Source organism: Mya arenaria, chromosome 3 (genome assembly GCF_026914265.1).
Source record: "Mya arenaria isolate MELC-2E11 chromosome 3, ASM2691426v1".
Taxonomy (NCBI): domain Eukaryota; kingdom Metazoa; phylum Mollusca; class Bivalvia; order Myida; family Myidae; genus Mya; species Mya arenaria.
This window is the reverse complement of record NC_069124.1, coordinates 66,068,442-66,090,011: the sequence shown is the minus strand read 5'-3', so window position 1 is coordinate 66,090,011 and position 21,570 is coordinate 66,068,442. Positions and strand designations below refer to the sequence as shown.

General features: G+C 34.6%; 1 protein-coding gene across 1 annotated transcript; it reads right to left on the bottom strand.

Annotated features, from left to right (window-relative positions):
- Nucleotides 1-262: 262 nt before the first annotated feature.
- On the bottom strand, nucleotides 263-20,669 carry LOC128226724 (sushi domain-containing protein 2-like). Its single transcript, XM_052936721.1, has 21 exons — nucleotides 20,555-20,669; nucleotides 18,097-18,224; nucleotides 17,556-17,924; nucleotides 17,148-17,246; nucleotides 16,468-16,636; nucleotides 16,105-16,214; nucleotides 15,567-15,708; nucleotides 15,059-15,240; nucleotides 13,887-14,050; nucleotides 13,002-13,119; nucleotides 11,068-11,237; nucleotides 10,505-10,773; nucleotides 10,156-10,296; nucleotides 9,587-9,775; nucleotides 9,228-9,364; nucleotides 8,382-8,496; nucleotides 7,902-8,055; nucleotides 7,636-7,718; nucleotides 7,297-7,482; nucleotides 4,627-4,741; nucleotides 263-2,764 (listed from the first exon to the last, which is right to left on the bottom strand). The coding sequence occupies exons 1-21, from the start codon at nucleotides 20,622-20,624 to the stop codon at nucleotides 2,698-2,700; spliced, it is 3,177 nt and encodes a 1,058-aa protein (XP_052792681.1). The 5' UTR covers nucleotides 20,625-20,669; the 3' UTR covers nucleotides 263-2,697.
- Nucleotides 20,670-21,570: the final 901 nt, after the last annotated feature.

Genomic DNA, 21,570 nt, shown 5'->3' with positions numbered 1-21,570 from the left:
GTTCAGGTATTAAAGATGGCACCAATATACATAATGAATATATGAAAAATGTAACTCATTGTCAATGGAGACACACTGTCAATAAAAACAATATGAAATACGGTGGCTGAAATACAATAAAAAGGAATTTCAAATAGATTTGATAACATTCTTCTGCAATCATAATATATAAATGACAATATTAGTCTCTCTGAGCTTAATCTTATCTATTTAAGGCGTTATCTAAAATTGAAATTATATGAAAACATTGGCCAACCTCTTTTTCATTGTTTTAATGTGTTGCAACATGTTTTATCATTTGAAAATATCAATAAACACTTAAATCTAAAAAAGCAAAACTTGCAATGAAAGTTGGTATATGAAAAAAGCGTATGAAAATATATGAAAAATGTCATGGATAAATATCAATTCCGTATCGTTTGCTTACAAGAAATGCATTCTACAAAAAATAAATGGTAAAGATTAGGAACTTTATTAAATATGCTCAGTCCTTAAATCTATTTAAAGATGATGAACATCAAATCCAATTTCCTTGTCAATTTGAATAGCAAAAAAAGCTAAATAATTTTCTTTTTGTTCTATCATAATTTCAATAAGATCGTAACATTTCACCTTGAGAATTATCTATTTGAACCTTTTGTATGTTACACCACATCCTGTTTTTATTTCTTTTTATGATAATCTAAGTTATGACCAGCACACCAGCACATATGCGAATAGGAACTCCACAATATGACAAAATCCAATCAGAGTGTTGCACAATTTAAAAAAGTAATGAATTGAAAAGAGAAACTCATAAAAATTATATGCTTTCCTGAGTTAAAACATGAGCACCTTAGTGCAAACTTAAGCACTTGTCTATTTTTTTTACCAAAGATCTGAAATCCTATTTTTTTTTACCAAAGACCCCAGAGTGTGACTCTGACCAAATTTACAGAGTATAGCTGGTGATACAAAGTATTTTCATGGTGAAAATGGGGGTATTTTGAATTCCCTTAATGCATGACCATGTTACAGTCTTGACGTGAAAAGTAAATGACATGAGACATTTTGATGCACTGTCTTGTCATGGAGAACATTTGTGCTAAGTTGTTTAAAATCCTTCTATGCATGGCAAAGTGAATTATTGGCGCCACCTACCTGTCCCAACGCCAACATACCCCAAATTTAATAACACTATCAGACCAAAAAATGACAAGTTGGGCCGGGTTACTTTGAGTGATGTTGCCATGGAGATTGCCTTCTACTCATTAACTGATGACTATGAGTTTTGTTGCATTGAAAATACCCTATATTCTGATCTACATATCATAAAAGATTCAGTGCGCTTTGTTTATATTTGAGGAAAGGAGAGGACCTATCCATGTTTTTTTAACACCCCTCTTATATGGCACAAAACATGAAGGAAACTGAAGTCCTTGGACCAACATGGGCTGGGAATGAAATGGCAGGAGATTTGGAGTAACTTTTAAAACAAATTGTAACATGACATACAAGTCTATATGAAATAATTGGCTGGTGTACCATAGCCTTGCTCTGGTGTATTGTCCATTTCAGTGTGGTATTTTTCACTCTTGTTTGTTAAAGCTCTACAATGAAGCATGGTCAGCTCTGGTTACGATTTGTCTGAGTATTTTTCTAAATATAGAGGTGATTTTAGGTATTTTTTTTAACTTTGTCAAATGATAAAACTCCAAATACCATTATAAAGCTATGCAAATTCCTTTTAAAATAAATGTTTTAAAATAGAGTTCTAAATTTGCAACAACGTATTGATGATTAACATGAATTTGAGTTGTTGCATATATCATTATACAAGGACTTCAAAGATTATACAACATATAGAAAAATACTTAGTACACAAAAATATATATATATATTAAAATTGTACCATTTACATACAGTGAGAAAATTTGGTTCAAAATGCTATCTCATCAGGCCAATCAAACTACCAGTATATATGTGTTTCAAAATACTTTGTCAGATTTGTTAGTTTCCCTAAAAGTCTTAACAATCTACTGGTATTGGTACTGTATATACCAAAATGCATTTAAAAATGGTGGCAGCAACAGATCCTTAAGATGAGTGGACAAAATTATATTATAGCAGTATATGATAGTAAAAAAAGTTTATGACATTAAAGTTGTGTTCACTAGTTTTTTTACTAAGACATTTTGATTTTTTTACAATACTGATTGATATACCAGTAACTCCTTTATTCCTGAGCAGATATAGCACTGGATTTCAACTTTTACATGCAATATTCTTTTAAACAGTCCTACAGGCTAACATGTAAAATTTGGGCAACAAACCCAACTCAATTAAACCTTTTTATATAAACATAAAACACTATTAAGTATTTAATACAATTCAATAATGATGATTTCATAAGATGCAAAACACTGTGGCCATGTTATGAATTATGCATTTTCTTACATCAACTTTTAAATGCATTAACTCAGTCCAAGGATAAAACTCAAAGATTTTATGAAAAGTGCAAAAGTTCGAAAAAACTGTTATGAGTTATTAATTTGATAACAACATTATTAAAGATTAATAAATTCAAAATGCTGCCTTAATACACTAAACTCCATCAAACAACATTTTATAAAAAAACAACAATAAACATTTTAAGGTCCATTTTAATCTTCAAAACTTCAAATTTTATTCTGAAGTATTCCTTATGTCTGTTTGTTTCTAGACGGTTGTTTTCATCGTTTCACTTTCTTCTGGCTCGTGTTTCTCCGCCGACCTCTTCCACTTTCTACAATTATATACCATACTGTCTTCTTATAACCACTTTACAATCCCATTCAACAAATAAGACACACATACTGGTATGAAAATTAACAAGATAAAGTTTCTAGAAAAGTAACAAGGGGTCATTTGTCCCCATACCAGTCAAAGTTTTATTCCATCCATTAGTAAGTCCTTTAGTTTAAAATTAAGTTTAATTTATTTCTTATATACAAAGAAACAAATTTCAAACTATTTGGAATCGGTATTAAAATTCTCATCCAATATGCTTGTTATTATGGAATAGTAATTTAAAAACAGCCATGTCAAGCACAACATTGACATTCACATCGTTGAGTTTTAATGTTGTCGTGATGATACGATGTTCATGGGTATTGAAATTTACATAAAGTAACACCAGGGAAACCTGGCAAACACCTTTTTAAACTACTTGCTCAATTAAGCAGCTACATAAATATTTATTTTGAAATGAAGTCACCAACAACAGCTGAATCATTTACTGTGTTTCCAGCACAACCCACCATGAAGTGTTTCTGCCCCTTTCAAATTATTTATGAGATATGAAAATTCTCCAATTAGCCAATTTTGCATTTCATTTCATTTATTCTTTCAGTAAGTGAAATCAAATCTTTATTCTATAATTGGGCATGTGTATGCCACCAGAAATTTGACATAAAAAAATTGTGTGTATTTGGATTCAGACCCTAAAATTGCAAATACTAGGTGGAAATGAAATTCAAAATTTATGTCCAGTTATAAAAATAACGTCACCTTAACAACAGGTGATTTCCCCTAGTATTTTTAGTACGATTAAATGCAATATAATAAAAGAACAACCATGTATATTTCTGTAAAAAATGATGTTTTTTTGACATTCTTCACAGGCTATCTTATATCCCCTTTCAATTAGCCATAAAATCAGTTTAATTGTGAATATTTCAATGCTGGTACGTCAGTATGTACACTGAACACTAATTATCAACAAATTTAATGAAATAGAGCAATGTATTCAAAATATATAAGAAATGTCCACATGTTTTGTTGTCAACTCTTGTAAATATGCTTTTTTGTTGAAGAAAACATTAAAATCTACATTTGGCTAGGCTATCAAATAAGATTTAGAATGGGGAAAACATTCTTTTTAAATGATCTTTTAGCCTTTGCTTTATGTTAACAAGAATAGGTTTTGTTTCATTATAACATTTGTATATGTAATTTTAGTTAAGTTGATAAAACAGTCCAAATCTTATCTAACAGCTCTAGTTTTTCAAATGATTTTTTTTATCATATATAGCCTGAATAATAAGATGTCATGACTGTGCATGGAACTGTTTGACAAAAAATGATAAAATAGTGCCAATTTTTAGAGAGCAGACACCGTAAAGACAATTTTTGCCTATTCAAGGGCCATAATTCTGGAGTGACTGAGGGGACATGGCTGGTTATCAAACCCGACAAAGACATTTTGCTCATACACATTGTGATCAAATTTGGTCAGGACTGGAAAAAGTTTTTTATGAAATTGATCGGGCATGAACAATTTTAGATAATTTATATATAATTAATAAGCAATTACTCTTGAGTGACTCAGCGAAATGGCTGGTTATCAATCTTGTGCATACAAGATTCTGACCAAATTTGGTGATAATTGGACAAAGTCTTCTAATTTTATAAAGCGGATTAGACCCATTTTCAGGTAATTTCTTTATTTAAAGGGCATTAAGTTCTGAACGACTACAGCAATATATATATATACAACTTTCACATTTTTTATTATTCATTTTTTCTAATAATAAAAATATTACAGGCAGAGAAACAAAAAACATTTCTAATTAACTAATATTTTTTTGTGAACAAAACTTTACTTACTGACTGCGTCTCTTTTTTATGGCAACAACAGCAACAACGATGGCTATGACCAATACCACCAACACAGCAACAATAACACCCACTATCAATCCGATATCAGCGTCTTCAACTGATACTGAAATATGGGCATCATGCAGAGTACAAGGAAAGGCAAAATTGTATTGAAGATTTAATATTTTGTACAGTCTTGAAAAAGAGAGATATATATATGCTATTTCATTTCATTTTGAATATAAATGTTATATTTCTGTTCATGTTTGATAAACAAGATTGTGATTCATAACATGCATGACTGGTATATGTACATGTGTTATACCTATCACCAGAAAAGCATTTTTGTGACTGTCAGTGAGCAAACATGTTACATGAGAGAGATTAATTTTGCAAGCAACTTCAAAGCCTAACTGCAACTTTATTCGCGCAGGGTGTTACACATACCAATACACATACCCAGTACACAAGTTTCGCAACTTGTCCATTTTTTGAAAGATACAGCTTGTACAAAAACTATAAGAGTAGCATGTATTACCCCAACCCATTCATCTACATGAAATAAACATTTGGCAACCCTAAATTCCTTCTTCCTCATGAAACAAACACTTGACAACCCCAAAACCCTTCTTACACATGAAATAAACATTTGACAACCCCCCAACCCCTTCTACTACATGAAATAAACATTTGACACCCCCCAACCCCTTCTACTACATGAAATAAACATTTGACAATCCCCCAACACCTTCTACAACATGAAATAAACATTTGACAACCCACAACCCCTTCTACAACATGAAATAAACATTTGACAACCCTCAACCCCTTCTACAACATGAAATAAACATTTGACAACCCCTACCCCTTCTACTACATGAAATAAACATTTGACAACCCCCCAACACCTACTACATGAAATAAACATTTGACAACCCCCAACACCTTCTACTACATGAAATAAACATTTGACAACCCCCATCCCCTTCTACTACATGAAATAAACATTTGACAACCCCCAACACCTTCTTCAACATGAAATAACCATTTGACACCCCCAAAATCCTTCTACAACATAAAATAAACATTTGACAACCCCCAACCCCTTCTACTACATGAAATAAATACTTGACACCACCAACCCATTCTACTACATGAAATATCCATTTGACAACCCTCAAAACCTTATACTACATGAAATAAACTTTTGACAACCCCCAACACCTTCTACTACATGAAATAAACATTTGACAACCCCCAACACCTTCTACTACATGAAATAAACATTTGACAACCCACAACCCCTTCTACTACATGAAATAACCATTTGACAACCCCCAACACCTTCTACTACATAAAATAAACATTTGACAACCCCCAACACATTCTACTACATGAAATAAACATTTGACAACCCACAACACCTTCTACAACATGAAATAAACATTTGACAACCCCCAACACCTTCTACAACATGAAATAAACATTTGACAACCCCCAAAACCCTTCTACAACATAAAATAAACATTTGAAAATCCCCTAACCCCTCTTACAACATGAAATAAATACTTGACACCACCAACCCATTCTTCCTCATGAAATAAACATTAGACAACCCCCAACCCCAAGAAAACAACATGAAACAAAAAGGTTTGGAACAAATAACATTGAAAAAGAGAGGCAAACACATGTATAGAAGGACACTGTTAAACTTTGACATCTTTATTTTTTATGTACAAGAAACTGCCTTAATTGATTCATCCTACAATACCAGGCACATTTGGTGTTGCTGATGGTATAGATGTCCCTGTAAAATACAATGTGGACGATAGTTTGACAGTCACAAAAATGCATTAAACTTGTTTTAACATTTCTTTGTGTTTGTCTGTACGAAAATGACAACACACCCTTTCACATACACAGATATTATTTGGTGTATATGACTTAACATATATCAATGTGTATCAGGGCTATATTAGGCTATAGCATTTGGAAGTTTCCATTTTTATCACAATGTCTTATAATAAAGCTTGATTTAAGCAGTAAACACAGTAAAACACTTTTTCATCCAAGCTAATGTTATTATCAAGGGGACTAGACACCAGATGGTGCCAAAATCAGCAAATCAGTATTCCCTCAAATCAACCCTAGAATGTCAATGCAAGCTAGCAGGAGGCTGATAATACTTCATTTTACGTGATTAAAAGAATAAACAGGACAATCATGTTGCAGTCTCATATGTGTTTCCCCATTTACAATTAGCGCATAATGGTTCCCAGTATAAATCATATCTGTTTATGAGTACAGATATATATACCAACGCTATTTTAAAAGTTACTGGGATTTACGTAGTAGACAGCCCTTGTAAGTTTCAAATTGGAAAATGGGCAAAAACTGCAAAAGATACATGTGTCATAAGCAATGTGATACATCAGATAGAAAGATTTATTGTGTTGTTCACAACAATGTCAATTTTATGTAAGTTTTTGACAATTTTCCTTTTTTTCTTGCAAATGTATCATCTGGTGTCTAATTCCTTTAAATAACAAAATGACTTATGATAGGAACGAATTGCTAATGAACCCCCCCTTATGACCTATGTTTGATGGTACATGTATACAAAGGACCATACAAGAATTTCTTAATTTGAAACGCCAGAAATAATTCCTAGACACTTACTAGAACAGACAGCTTCAACAGTGGGTGTCCACTGCTGCGTTGTGTTGGAGGTCGCAGTGCACGTGTATGTGCTGGTTCCCTGTAGCTCCCCGACCCTGCAGCCAGTTATGGTTGTTGTGGTTCCCACCGTATAGCCGTAGTTGCTCTTCTTGGACCGGGGTACGTCCAACAGACCACATGAACTCACTGGAGTAGGAATGATAAATATAACCGTTATGAATGTGAATAACTAGAATTAGTTGTCTGAAGAACAATATACCTATCCTTATTATCAGTGCTCTAAATTTTAAAGCTATTGAACAACCAACAAATAATCCACATCTAAAAAAGTCTACTTACCAGGTTGTAGGTTCTGGTAGAGACCGTCAAATCTCGCTGCAGCATCTCGAGTACTCTGAGCAATGGCCCTTGATCCAGTCATCCTGAAATGCAATTTTGACGCCTTGTTAATGCAAAGAACTGAAACAACTGCATGGTTTTCTTTAACCTTCTTCAGGGGTGGGATTTACACAAAATATTGCCTACAATCCCTGAATGAGCCTGCTGATTTGTTAAATATAAAATAAATATGAGCGTTAAATATTTTAAGATACACATTAACTCACTTGTAGTCAAAAGCACACTCCTTATCCTGTTCGCAGAAGTATCCTGAGCCGATATTTGGCAGCGGTGTGGGGGAGAGGACAACCGGCCCTAGGAGGGAGTGGTTGGCTTGCAGGAAAGTCTCGAACAGGCTTGACCTCTCATCATTCACTGACCCTGTGCAAGAAAACAATCTTAATTATCATTATCATACATGAATGTCAATATAAAGATTGTTAAAAAGAAAAGAAGATGAAGAGGATTATTGACATCTATTGTTTTTTAAAACTGGCACATTTTAAATCTATGAGTTATTTACTGTGACATAGCATTTGAGCTTGATACACAATATGACATTCAAATATCAATGAAATGTTCATGAAAAACATGGAAAAAAGCATCATTTGACTTTCAAACTTATACTTGTATTGCCACACTGGATGATGGTTACGCAATACTTAAATATTGGAAAAAACATAACTGAGACAAGGTTATATACATACAAGCCACTTGGAATGTGTGTAGTTCCTGGGGTGACATCATCATCACATCTGTCACTGACCCGTTTGGCATGAACATGCTTGTATTTAGGCCACCAAACAGCCCAGAGACATTGGCCTGTATTGACATGTGAAATGATATTTCAAAACAAATTACTGTTTGATGAAAATGTGTTCCGTAAAAAAATGAGTGTGTTGAAAATGCTTCTGTAACATTAAGCATATAATAATTTGCATTTTTTTCTTTCAATCTACAGATAAAAACATAATATATATGTCATAATAGTGGGGTTCATAGATCTTTTTGTTTCATAGATCTGTTTGTTACATCTGGTCTGGTTATTTAAATAACTAGACAACCAATATTCCAAGCATACAGTCCTTTGTTTAATCCCCGGTCTGCCATATACTTTTTTGGGCATGTAAAAGCAGATGTTAAATTTATTTCAAACAATGAGTATAGTACCTTAAAATACATAATCAGGCTCTAACAGCTGTTGGAGGCCACTAACAAGGGCATGTGGTAATGTAGGTCAAGGTCAAATACAAAGGAATGAGGTACATGTAGGTCAAGGTCACTTATACAGGTATGTGGAACATGCAGGTCAATATCAGTTACAAAGGTATGTGGTACATGTAGGTCAAGGTCACTTACAAAGGAATGGGGTACAAGTAGGTCAAGGCCACTTATACAGGTGTGAACTGCACTTAAGGCAATTTCACTAACAAAGGTACAAAGTACATGTACATGTACAAATGTAGGTCAAGGTTACTTACTAAGGTATGAGGTTCATAAATGTCAAAGTCACTTACAGGGGTAAGGGTTACCTGTTTGTCTATGCCACTTACAAAGGTATGAGGTACAGAGATCAAAAGCTGGAGTGTGTTGGAAGCCTCAGCCACCTGGAACCCAATTCCATTAGTCAGCAAGACAGTGTAGTTGGACTGGAGATTACGGGTGTGGTCAGAGTTCACAACAGCAAGACCTGCACAGGGAAGCATTTTGTAATAATTCAATACAATAACCATCAATTTATCCAAATTTGCCAGCAAGCAGTTTTTAATAAATACTATTTATTAAATAGGTACATATGTTATATTTTCTACAAAAAGGTCAAAATAAATACAAAGTGTGAGTATGACACCATGGCTTAATGCTTTTTTTAAAAGACAGAGGACTAAAAATGATGATAAACCTGTAAAAATACCTTTGAAGTCTTGCCAGAACATGGGGCCACTATCAAACCAGACATTGTCTCCGTTCACACGCACATTCAGCCGCTTCTGGGAGCGGTTGTACTCGGGGCCACACAGTTGGATCTCCACACGGTCGGATGTGCCCACATCCTGGACGGCCACCGAAGTTAAAGTGACTGTCGTGTTTATTTTCTGATCATCTGGGAGACAGAAACATTTTTTTTTCTTTAACCATGCTTGTATGTATGTAAGTTTTGATAAATGAGCATTCCAACCTTACAATATTTTTAAAATTTGAACAAATAATTTTTGGTTTAATGCTCAAGTTTAAAAATATGTTACAATGATACTTATCAACAGTCTTAGTTCATGTATACAATAAAAAGCAAACTTACAATGAAACACATTCTTAGAACCTTTCCACAGAGAAATTATAAAACCTACTTTTAAGTAATGATATCATTTTTCAATACCTAAAACAGATTTTCTTCAAAAGAAATTCTACTTCTTTAATGGAATAACATTTGGGTAAAGAAGTAACAAATTAGAAAGAATTCAAGGTCAAAATAAAAGATTTTACTCTCAGTAGGGTAAGGGTTCCTCTCGAATCGTCCCTGGATGATGGTGTTTCCGGCTTGCATCAGAATATAGTCTCCTGGCCCTAACATCCGATGCTTCAAACCACTGAATGTACCAATGTGGCCCTGACCATAGGCACTTACTGGGGAATATAGTTAATTAAATGAGACATTTTAAAAACATAAAAAAAATGTTAAAGTTAAAATTATTTGAAGTATTCAATATCAGTACAAACATAAATATGCTAATACACACATTTTGTGAAAAGTAGGGCCCTATGTTGAAGAGTTTACTCAAAACTACAACTAAAATAGTAGTAAAATGTATCAACTTTTGCCAAGGCTGTTTACCAGGTATTGGTGGGTTGTATCCTGCACAATCCTTTGTGGGCCTCTGATCCATGTAATAGTCGCACGAGTTATAGCCCGTCCACAGGCAGCAGTAGTAGAATGTGACGACGTCTTCAAGCCAATGTGACAAGGAGGGGACATGCCCTGGAGTGCGGTAGGGGGCTGCACCCCAGTCATGGCCCCGGTCAGGGGTGCTCCCTTGGAAGGTGTCAGCGGCATAAATCAACAGGCCAGTACTGCTGTAGCAGCACTGATTACCCGCACCATTCCTGGGTAAAAATATTATGTCACATTAAAACCCTAGTTATTGTAAGTACTTATCCCAAATTATGGAACAGTATGTTTTTAAGACATACTACTTCATAAACAGATCATCTATGGGCCAATGGCTTTCATAAGTGTTGTAATTGAAAATAATAAAATGAAAATTGTGAATTAAACATGGGTTTTTTAATTTCAAACAATTTTAATTAATGCTTATAAATTAAAATACCAATAAAACAGTTTCCATGCAAATGTAAGTGTACGTTTTTTCAAAAAATAGTATCTGAATGGATCCCTACACAGGCTGTACAGCGCGGACACAGTGGACAGCTGTTCCGTGGTAGAAACAGTTGTTGGGCGAGCGAGAGTTGAGGTTACACCCGACATCAGGCTGCCAGCGCCCAAAGTCTGAGAGGGCTTGAGATAGCGAGCACGGGCAGTGGAGCAGGTTGTCCAGCCAGCTCATGTCCTGGGGAAGGGGAAAATGTGTTATTTTTTTTATATAATTCAATAGTGTACATGTTGTATCAATCAATTCTACTGAGAAATTATCTTCAAATTATTTTTGCATTCCCCTTTTTGCAAAGAAAATTTTATTGTATCTTACGCACATTATTCTTGAAAGAAAATTTTATTTTTTTTATTGATTTTACTACATGTTTAATAAAACTAATCTAACCATGTTAGAATGTTTGTAAGTTAACAAAATGGACTTCTCTCTCTGGTTATTATGTTTTATGCACCTGAACATGTTAATATGTAAAAACTAAGCAATATTATTCACTAATAATTGCAAAATATATTATAGGTTAGAAACTACAAAAATATAACAATTCAATTGTATTACAAATGGACACTATTCAGCATTATCATAGGAACAGAATGATGACATTCTGTTTATATATTGTATCAAATAATTTTTATTCCATCATAATAATATGGCATTTCTTTCTAGGCCGACTCTTCTTAATAGCCAGAGGCCTTTGGAGCGATGTTGTCATTTATTTTATTTTTTATTGCATCAAAATAATATGGCATTTCTTTCTACCCTGACTCTTCTTAATAGCTGGAGGCCTTTGGAGCAATGTTGTCATTTATACAAACATCATTTGAGTCAAAAGCTCAACATTTCACAGGACATTAACTTCTGCAATTTGAGATGTGGATCTGGGGTGGTATTCAATATGAAACTTAAATCAACCTTATGGCCATTGACCATTGACTTCATTCACTCTATTGGTCAGTTATGAACAACCAGTAACTGGTTACATCATTCTTAGATCCAAAAAAGACCAGTGATAGTAACTCAATATAAAAGCTGGATACCAATAGCATGCTTTTGTTCATATTAAAGTAATATTTAAGAAATGTGTGTAATATTGCATCAACCTACTTTTTTATCATAATTATTCAAATCATAATTATCATCCTTATCATCATCATCATCTTTGTGATGATCATCATAATTTTCATACAGCCAATCACGTTCATAGAATTGGTCCAAGTCGTCTGGTTCTCGATACATGTTATACTTATCATGCTGTGTGGCATTCAGCAATCTCCCCTTGAACATGCATAACCAATGATTTAAAGAAAATGCCAGAAATTGTTAGTATGAGGTTAGGTACAAGGAACAAGCAGACATTTAAAGTAAACCAATGACACAGGCCTCAATTTTTTTAAACTTCCTAAGTCCTTTATATCAAGACTTGGCTGAGATGACTTTTTTGGTTTTTCAATAATTTTCATTGTATTAACTTCTTTAAGAGACTTTAAAAAGGAAACATCTTTATGATAATCACATTATGATAATCACATTTATCAATTTTTCATTTAACAAAATCAAATTTGAATATATACATTTTTGCTAATTGAAATAAGCTAAGGCTTAACAAGTTTCAAGAAATTGGGGCCAGATCATTTGAATGCATACTTACATTGACTGCCATAAATAAAAGCAAATAACTTTATATACAAATACTTTACAATGTAACATTAACATTTATTTTATGCCTTTGCTGTCATAAATATTGCAACATTTAAACATAGAATATCACCACCTAATCAGACTTTCTGTATTGCACCCAGTGATTTCTGAATCACATAGTAGCCTAGTGAGAATTATTCTCAAATCAACCTAACATCACCCCAACACCCCTCTATTTCTTAATGGTTTATGTTTTAGCTGTCTGCTTTTGTTGCCCCACCCCCATCTTTTTACCACTTGTCTCACCTGTCTGTCCTGATTGTACCAGTTAACACACATGTCCGTGGGCCAGCTGTTCCCATGGATTTGTTGCATTGAGTTCTGTACATACCAACCTAGAGGCATAACCTTGCTTGGCATGGACCTGTCATTATCAGATATGCATTAATACAAGCATTTGTAAGGGTAAGGGTTAGAGCACTGTGGGCAGATGCAAACATTGTCCCATATTTTTAGCTGATCAAGAGGTATAACTCAACCTGTAATCTAGTAATCTAAGGCAGAATTGTGGGCCTTGCTACGCATTTATATATGTGTTATGTTGTTTGGAAATTATAACTATCTTATATTGCAATATCTTCCACAGGGTTTAAAAATAGATTCAAAGGTTTAAAAAATGTATGACTTTGCAACCAATGCCAATCTATGACAATTTCTTGAGCTTTTTCTTGAAAAGCCAACAACCTAGTGGTGAAAGTACCTAAATGATCTCTGTTTGGTATATATTTTGTTTGGGCTATATAGTACAACATGAGCCCCATGTAGCAAAAGCCAATGCTCAGCTGGTGTTTTTCAGTGAAAAAGAGGCAAAACCCAACAAACATTAAAGCCACAGTTATGTGCATTGCTATACATGTCTTTGGCAACATGTCTACCAAGTTTCATTTCAATATCTAGATTGTTTTTTTAATAATAACCAAGGTTAAAGTTTTTGCACAGTGATACTGCTAACATCAAAGCTAAGACAATACAAACTAAGAACTGTTTCCTTTCTATAATAACAGATGGGGTAAAATAAAATGCAATCATCTTACATATCACTTTACAAAAAAACCAATGTATATATACCAGAATCACAATTTTTGTTCATACTTATGATTAAACAGGACATTATATTTAGCATGTACTTACTGGTACGTCGCGGGGACAGCATTGCCCTTCAGTTTGACCTCTAAAAACCCGATCTCATACTGACATAAGTTCCCCACACACTGGTGATCTTGGGGGTTAATGGTGTAGGTCCCCTGGCTGGCTTGAATGTCTGTCCCAAGAGTGGTCAAAAAGCTGTACATGCCCTGAAACATGATAACAACAAGTATATATGTAAGCTTGTAAGGTGTTATACTGACACGCAATCCTAACAAACTGGTCATCTTGGGGGCTTAGTTAAGAATGCTACTTATCTAGCGGAATTATCTGTCTTAAGGCTGGTTAACTGACCTTGAAAATGGGTATATTTTGGGATATGTTAGATCTCATAGTTACATAAACTCCCCAAACACCTGTTTTCCTTGGGTATTAAGGGTTTATGTTCATTGCTTTGAAGGAATGTCTGTCCCCAGACCGGTTAACAATCTGTATGTGCCCTATATGTACCCTGTGTGAGCCCTGATACATATGTGGAAATGACACAAAATGTACATAAAAAGTGAAAATTAACTATTTTCAAACCAGCACAAATAAAATAACACAGTTATCATTGGAAATTATGTATGCTTGTATGCTTGCTAACAGGTTACAAATTCAGAAGAAGCACAAAATGCAAATATCTAATTCAAGGAGTTTTTGTTAAATTGACAGTTACACAAGGCAAACTAGAGCTATCACTGGATGTGATAATACTCCCACTACATCTCTTTGGTGTTATAAGAAGCATCACTGAGAGTTGTGTATGCTCCTTAAATGCCCTGCATCAGTGTAAAGGCATCAATTAAGGTAATTGACCTACTATATAGAAATAATGACTAAAACATCAGAGAAATAACGCATAATTTGCTTGTTTTTGCTGACCAAACACAACATAATGTTTGTTTTTCAGATAAGTTAATTAGTAATAACATATCAAGTTATGGAGGGCAATAACTCAAATACCATACACAAAATAATGTGATTCCTGTATAGTCCCCACCACCACCACATGGTGAGGGCATAATTAAAGGAGTTGGTGGTAGAGAGAGAAATCAACATTTCAGTTGAAGAGAAAGACGAATTGTGTCTAAACATTTAAAAATAATTCATTACATTCGCAGAATAAAAGAGCAGACACAATTTGGAAGGAAAATACATAAAATTTCTGAACCCACCGTGCCACCCTCCTCCTTATAACCAATCAGGTTCACATCCACCCTGTCGTATGAGTTGTTACTGAGCATCTCCGGGTGCCAGGTGAGAGTGAGGCTGGAGGGGCTTGAGTCATACCACGCCATGTCTGTCTTGCTGGCAGGCGTCTCAATATGCTCATTGCTGGGGATACGACCAGGGAAAACTGCAATAGGACATGTAAGCATAACGTTGATGATAAATTGAAATAAATAATGACAAAAATGGTGTGTTGGGAGAGCGACAATGGATTGTTATAACTGACTCAGGTCTGTAAAAGAATATGGCAAGAAATGATTGTTTAAATAACAATAATGACAAAGATAATCGGTTCTACATTGTATGCATGGATATGCAAAATCTAATATTACAGTGTGCAAACTACAATCAAAGAGAATATGTTAGTATAATCAACACTGAAAATGATTCCTAAACATAATTCAAAGCAAGATTTCAGAATGAAATGTTAAAAAAATGTGATTCATTTCTCACCAATAGTGATGGTTGTACTGTAAGATCCAGAAGATGATTGAAGTGTGAGTGTGATTCTGCCCCTTTGGTACAGTTTAGGAATGGGACATCGAACCTTGGTTTGGCTGACGTACGTCGCATCACTGTATATGTCATCCCCGATCTATACAATCATGGTAGATTAATAATTTGAATTATGGTTTTTCTAATATCACATTAAACTCTTCACACTTTTAATTGGTAGCAGAAATGGTTCAACTGAACAAACATGCCTAATGTAGAGGCAAATGTATACATTTTCAAGATCTACAGTCAAACCCATGTTGGTTCTAACTCACATGGCTGGAAATCCTCTTTGGCTTGAACTAGATGTAAAGGACCAAACTTTTATACTGAAGGTAAACAATCCCACTTGGCTCAACTTTTTAGAGGCTTGAGGTATTTTCGCTGGGCCCTGTGAGTTCGAGCCAACTGGTTTTGAATGTAAGCTGAAAATATTCTATTTTGTAAGGACAATTTTTATCACAACATATCAATAGTTCTTATGACAAGTGTGTACCTCTCCGAAGTAGCACCTATATCTCTGGTTGGCCTGGAAACACGGGCCGGATACATCAATCATCTTCCCCCCAAACATGCCGCCAAACTGGGGGTAGATGCTCAAACCACCTGTAATACACACAACAAAGTTGCAGCTTAAATTTTTGTCAGTGTATGAAAATTAAACCATATTCATTAACACATTGAAAGTAAGGCCTCAGAATTTTTCATTTCAATGAATTATTTATTGCCAAATCAATAACCATCCAAAACTTAAATAGTGAGATAGGAATTCTAATGAACATGTAGTTTTTAAACAGATCTGATTTTTCTTTTACGTTTAATCTTTCCAAAACAAATACATAACAATTAGGCTCCATACTATATGTGTTCTCAGTTGAGCATCCAGCACGCATAATATTCCCGGCAGAGATTCTGAACACATATCTTCCCATTGTGTCACTGCTCTGGTAATGGGTCAAGTGAGTCAAGCCCACATTGCGAGATATAACATCCATCCAGCCCATGCCTGATCCACCATTAAACCCTGCCTGCAAACAATGGATACACAGATTCACAGAATGAACGGAACCATTACTAATATCTGTCTTTTTAAATAAAAGATATTCATCATTAGAGTCAGCATTTTTTTGTATTTTCCCTTTAACTACCCAACCTATACAATCGATATACAATTAAAAATACTATTTGGAGTAAAATTATCTACCTGTTTTTTAAAGCAATTGCTCAGCAATATATTTTGACTTTTTAACTCATCAATAAACAACATTGTGAGTTCATGTAAGAGGTTTGTTAAACAATATACAGTATGTATATTAGCTATATAGGTATCTGAGGCCCCTGGATGTCTCCAGTTAACAGCATTAAACCTATCAATATTCTCACTGTATAAGAGTTTTGAGACTTTAGCAGGATAATCACAATAAGCTTCTTTTTTAAGCCAAGTTGAAGTAATAAAAAATGCTAAATGAACTAAAATAATTCAGCATGTTACGATCAAGATTTTTTAAAGAATTGGCGCAAGATTAGCTAAACATTGACCTGTGAGTATCTTGATGGCTTCATCTCCATTTTATCATAGTTGAAAATGGCGTAAGACTGGGTACCATCTGTAAGCAAGACCAGTTGGAAAGTGTTCATCTGAAACATACACACAGATTAGATGACTCTCATATTTATTCCATGTGTTTAAAATAGATAAAACATAATAATTTCCTTAAACATGTGTTTAAAATAGATAAAACATAATAATTTCCTTAACTACATTTAAAAGGTCACAGGGTTGCATCACAGGATTTCGGCCCAAATTTGGAAGTCTCCATTCGGAAAAGCATTTACAACTATAAAAAGTAAAAAAGTCAATTCAATCCAAAATATTCGGATGTGATGAAACATATATATTTATATTACAATGTACAAATAAAGAATTTCCTGAATAAAGAGAGTTACCGGGCAAGGTTGTGAAAACGTTCCCTCGCATTTTGGTTTATTGCCATTGATTATGTCTGTGCTTGTGACGTTAACCCAGGTCACAATCATTCCCCAAGTGGGGACAAACTCACTGGTTCCAACCACCTGGCTATTACAATAATGACCCAGGGCTCGCAGTGTCTGATTTTGAGTGCCATACTGGAACTCATGGTACCGAATATGCCCCGTGTAGTTCGGAAGTATATGCACACTCTGTCCATTATGGTAGTATGGTGCGATGAATGGAATGTCGATATATGGTGAGACATTTGAATCGCTCCAGTCCTGATTCAAATAGTTCCCCTTTTGGACATCTTTGGTAAAGGCTACTAAGCCATTCTTGGTTATCTGCAATAAAAGTTCATACAAATTTTAGTAGATGAAAGATAAATATGTGTTCAGGGCATTGAGACCATCCTGTTTTTAATAAAAAAAATTGGCAATACCATGAGGGAGCTATGTACATATTATCATCAAAGATAAAACTGACTTTTGTTTTGGCTTAAAACTAACTACTTACAACTACTGAAGAAAATGATCTTCCCTGGTAGATGATGGGTGTAATAGTTGTGACTATGTGTTTACCCCCCTCTCCTGGGTTTATTTCGTTCACAATTGCGGAGTTGAAATTGTATAATGGTGATGCTCCTGAAATAAATATAATTTAATACATTAGTAAACAAGATTATTGTTGATGTGAGACATCGAAGACACTGCACAATGGGTTGTAATATCATCTTGTAACAAGATTAAGATGCTACTGAACACAAATATGTGAAGAAAATCTAACTCAGATCCTTTTGATTCGTATTTCATCAACAGACTGTCATATCCATCATCCATATATTTGCTATTTCTGTAAGTACTGGATCTGGATGTGTCAGTACTGCCTATTTGCTATTTCTGTAAGTACTGGATCTGGATGTGTCAGTACTGCCTATTTGCTATTTCTGTAAGTACTGGATCTGGATGTGTCAGTACTGCCTATTTGCTATTTCTGTAAGTACTGGATCTGGATGTGTCAGTACTGCCTATTTGCTATTTCTGTAAGTACTGGATCTGGATGTGTCAGTACTGCCTATTTGCTATTTCTGTAAGTACTGGATCTGGATGTGTCAGTACTGCCTATTTGCTATTTCTGTAAGTACTGGATCTGGATGTGTCGGTACTGATTTTACTTTGAGACCTTGGTCCTCAGTTTTATTGTAGTACTGTCTGATATTGTGTGGCAGATTATAGGGGCAGGGTGCATTTTTTTGTCACATCCCTTTGATCAAGCCCCCCCCTTTTTTAAATCCATGGTTTATTAATAACTAATGATAATTTACAAGAATTTTGGGGGGAATTTTTATTCTATTATCTTTAAATCATTTTTTTTTTGTAAATGATCATTAGTAACATTTCCCCCCTTCATTATTAATAAGCCTGGGATTATTTATTTTTTTAAATATGGGGGGAGGGGCATGGTCAAAGGGGTGTGTCAAAAGGAAGCACCCTGTCCCTTGGTGGCAGTGTGTATCAAAGACTTTATACCGTTGTGAGGTTTGGAACAATATCTCAGTTACACAAAATAACTCTCTTAACCGTTTCCATAAGCAATGTATCAAGTTGATTCAAGGATTTGCACGTGCATGTAGATCAGACGCAGCACTAGGCTCTATAAACTTCTTAAATTCCTTGAGAATCCGAGTAAAATAACAGGATTTTTATCCGATTTATAAAAAATATTGCCAGATACAAAACACATACGAGGACAATTACCCTATCTGCAGACAATCCGACCAGATGCCAATATCTGCTTGATATGGCCATGCTTATTTGGTTCAATGAAAACTTTTACAGTGGTGTATGTTCCATTAAGGGAGGCAACTATAGTCAATGTGTCACCCAGTGGCTACATACTACTATTATTACACTTGTGTGATAAACGTTCACTTCGCGTGGGGGAAAGTCTCCGGTTCAAACCCCGACCGCGCCATTCTGCAAAAAAACCTTTAACAGTACTGGTTAAAACCCAGGAAAGTTGTATCCTGTTTACCGCTGGTTTACCCCTTCACAAAGAGCTAGGATATCGCTTCTTGTTTTACTCGGTTCGATTGGGAATTGCTGTTAATTATGACATTTAAACAGACGGCGTCACGGTGGAGTTAAAGCCATGTGCGCGCGCATACGGCTATAAACTGGAACAACAATATATTTTTTTAATTCACTATACTGTGCTGCAAACACGTTTGTTGAATTATTAAACTGCTTAATAAACTTGTCCACGTTTGTTTCAGAAACCGACATTTACTATATAATTGTACAACACTTATACGTGCTGCACAATTATTGTTGACTAAATGTTTATATTGAGGATGCACATTGCGTCTAACAAGTGATTGATGAATGCGGTTTCAGCTAACATCCATCACATACCTGGTGATAATCTCTTCGTCAACAAACTAATGGGAAACGGCAATGTACACAAACTATTTATCGCACAACGCAAACAAATGAATATCAGTGTAGAACGTTGAACTATTTTCTTTCACGTGGTAGTAAAAGAGGTCATAAAAATTGTGCATGTTAATCCTTGCATATATAAAAAATTAATGTACAATTCTACGCAACACCTTCGAACGCAGCTCGCGAACTTTAATGGAAATTCTTCTTTACGATAATGCCACTAATGGTCTGTTCACTGCAACAATACGTGTATGTTATAGAACAGAAAAATCACTACTTTGAAAAGGATAAAATCAAAGCCAAGTATTTCGTATTACCGTTCTTCTATGTATATTTCTTACATATCAAAATGAGAGTTAATAATATCAGGTATCAGAGATCTTTGTTAGGACCCCTGCAGAGTAAACATGTGTACATATACCATGTAACATAAAACTGAAACTAGGTTACCAATTTGAATGTTTATCATATAGAAGCACAGTGACTTTAACGCATAATTTGTAAACATATATCAAATCAAACGTTCTTACCTTGAACAGTGTTAATTACAACACTAATTATATAAAATCCCGCAATAAAATGCCCTGTTAAAGGCGCCATTTTGAGTTTGAAAACGTTGGGTCAGAGATAACGCCTACGAAGAATTTGCATAGCCTTGAAACTATGTGGACATTTGAAAGATAATAGAAGTAATCAGATGACTAACATTACGAGAACAGACGAAATAAAGGGATAAGTTGTCTAGAGACGAGTATTGACCTATCTAATATGGCGGTATATGGATACATGTATTGTCCACTCTTAAGTTGTGAAACGTAATCTTTCAAAGTTTAAGTCTCTACCCTTTTAAGAAACCAAGAGATCTCTGTCAAACAGTATGTTCCGTGATCGTCACTTTGTCAGAAACATGCGGACGATTAAAGTGACACTCTTATTCAAAATCAATACAAACACATTTAAAACAAACATAAATTTTGAGTGATCAACCTTGAACTACTTACTAAAAATATTGCATTCATGGAAAATATAAATTACTGATAACAAGATTGTTACCATGTATTTAATAGCTGAAAACGCAAAAATATGAAATAATTGGTGAGTCCTTAAAGATTTACTGTGATCTACTATCGTCTCATAAGGTAGAAATACCGTGTTTTCTGCACCTTTCTTTCAAATTAAACTCCGGGTATCCTTCATAAGAACCATTGTTTTCGACATTTATTCAACATTTTTGGTATATTAAAACAATTGTATTAATTCTGGTAAATCTTATTTGGGAGTAACAGAGTTTACATAGTTTACAGGAAAGTGGATGGATGGACGGATGGCTGGATGGATGCTTTTTCATAAATTAATGACAATGAAGAAAACAACTTATATTACAAAAATGATAGCAACAGACACAATTATATCATATTTAAACTCATTCATTTTTACAACGATTGTGAAACAAGTTATTACAAACATTATATTAATCACTCTCTTTGGCAAGATGTTACGCGAGCGTGTTGTCTTGTGTTGTGGAGGAAACCGGAGTACCCGGAGG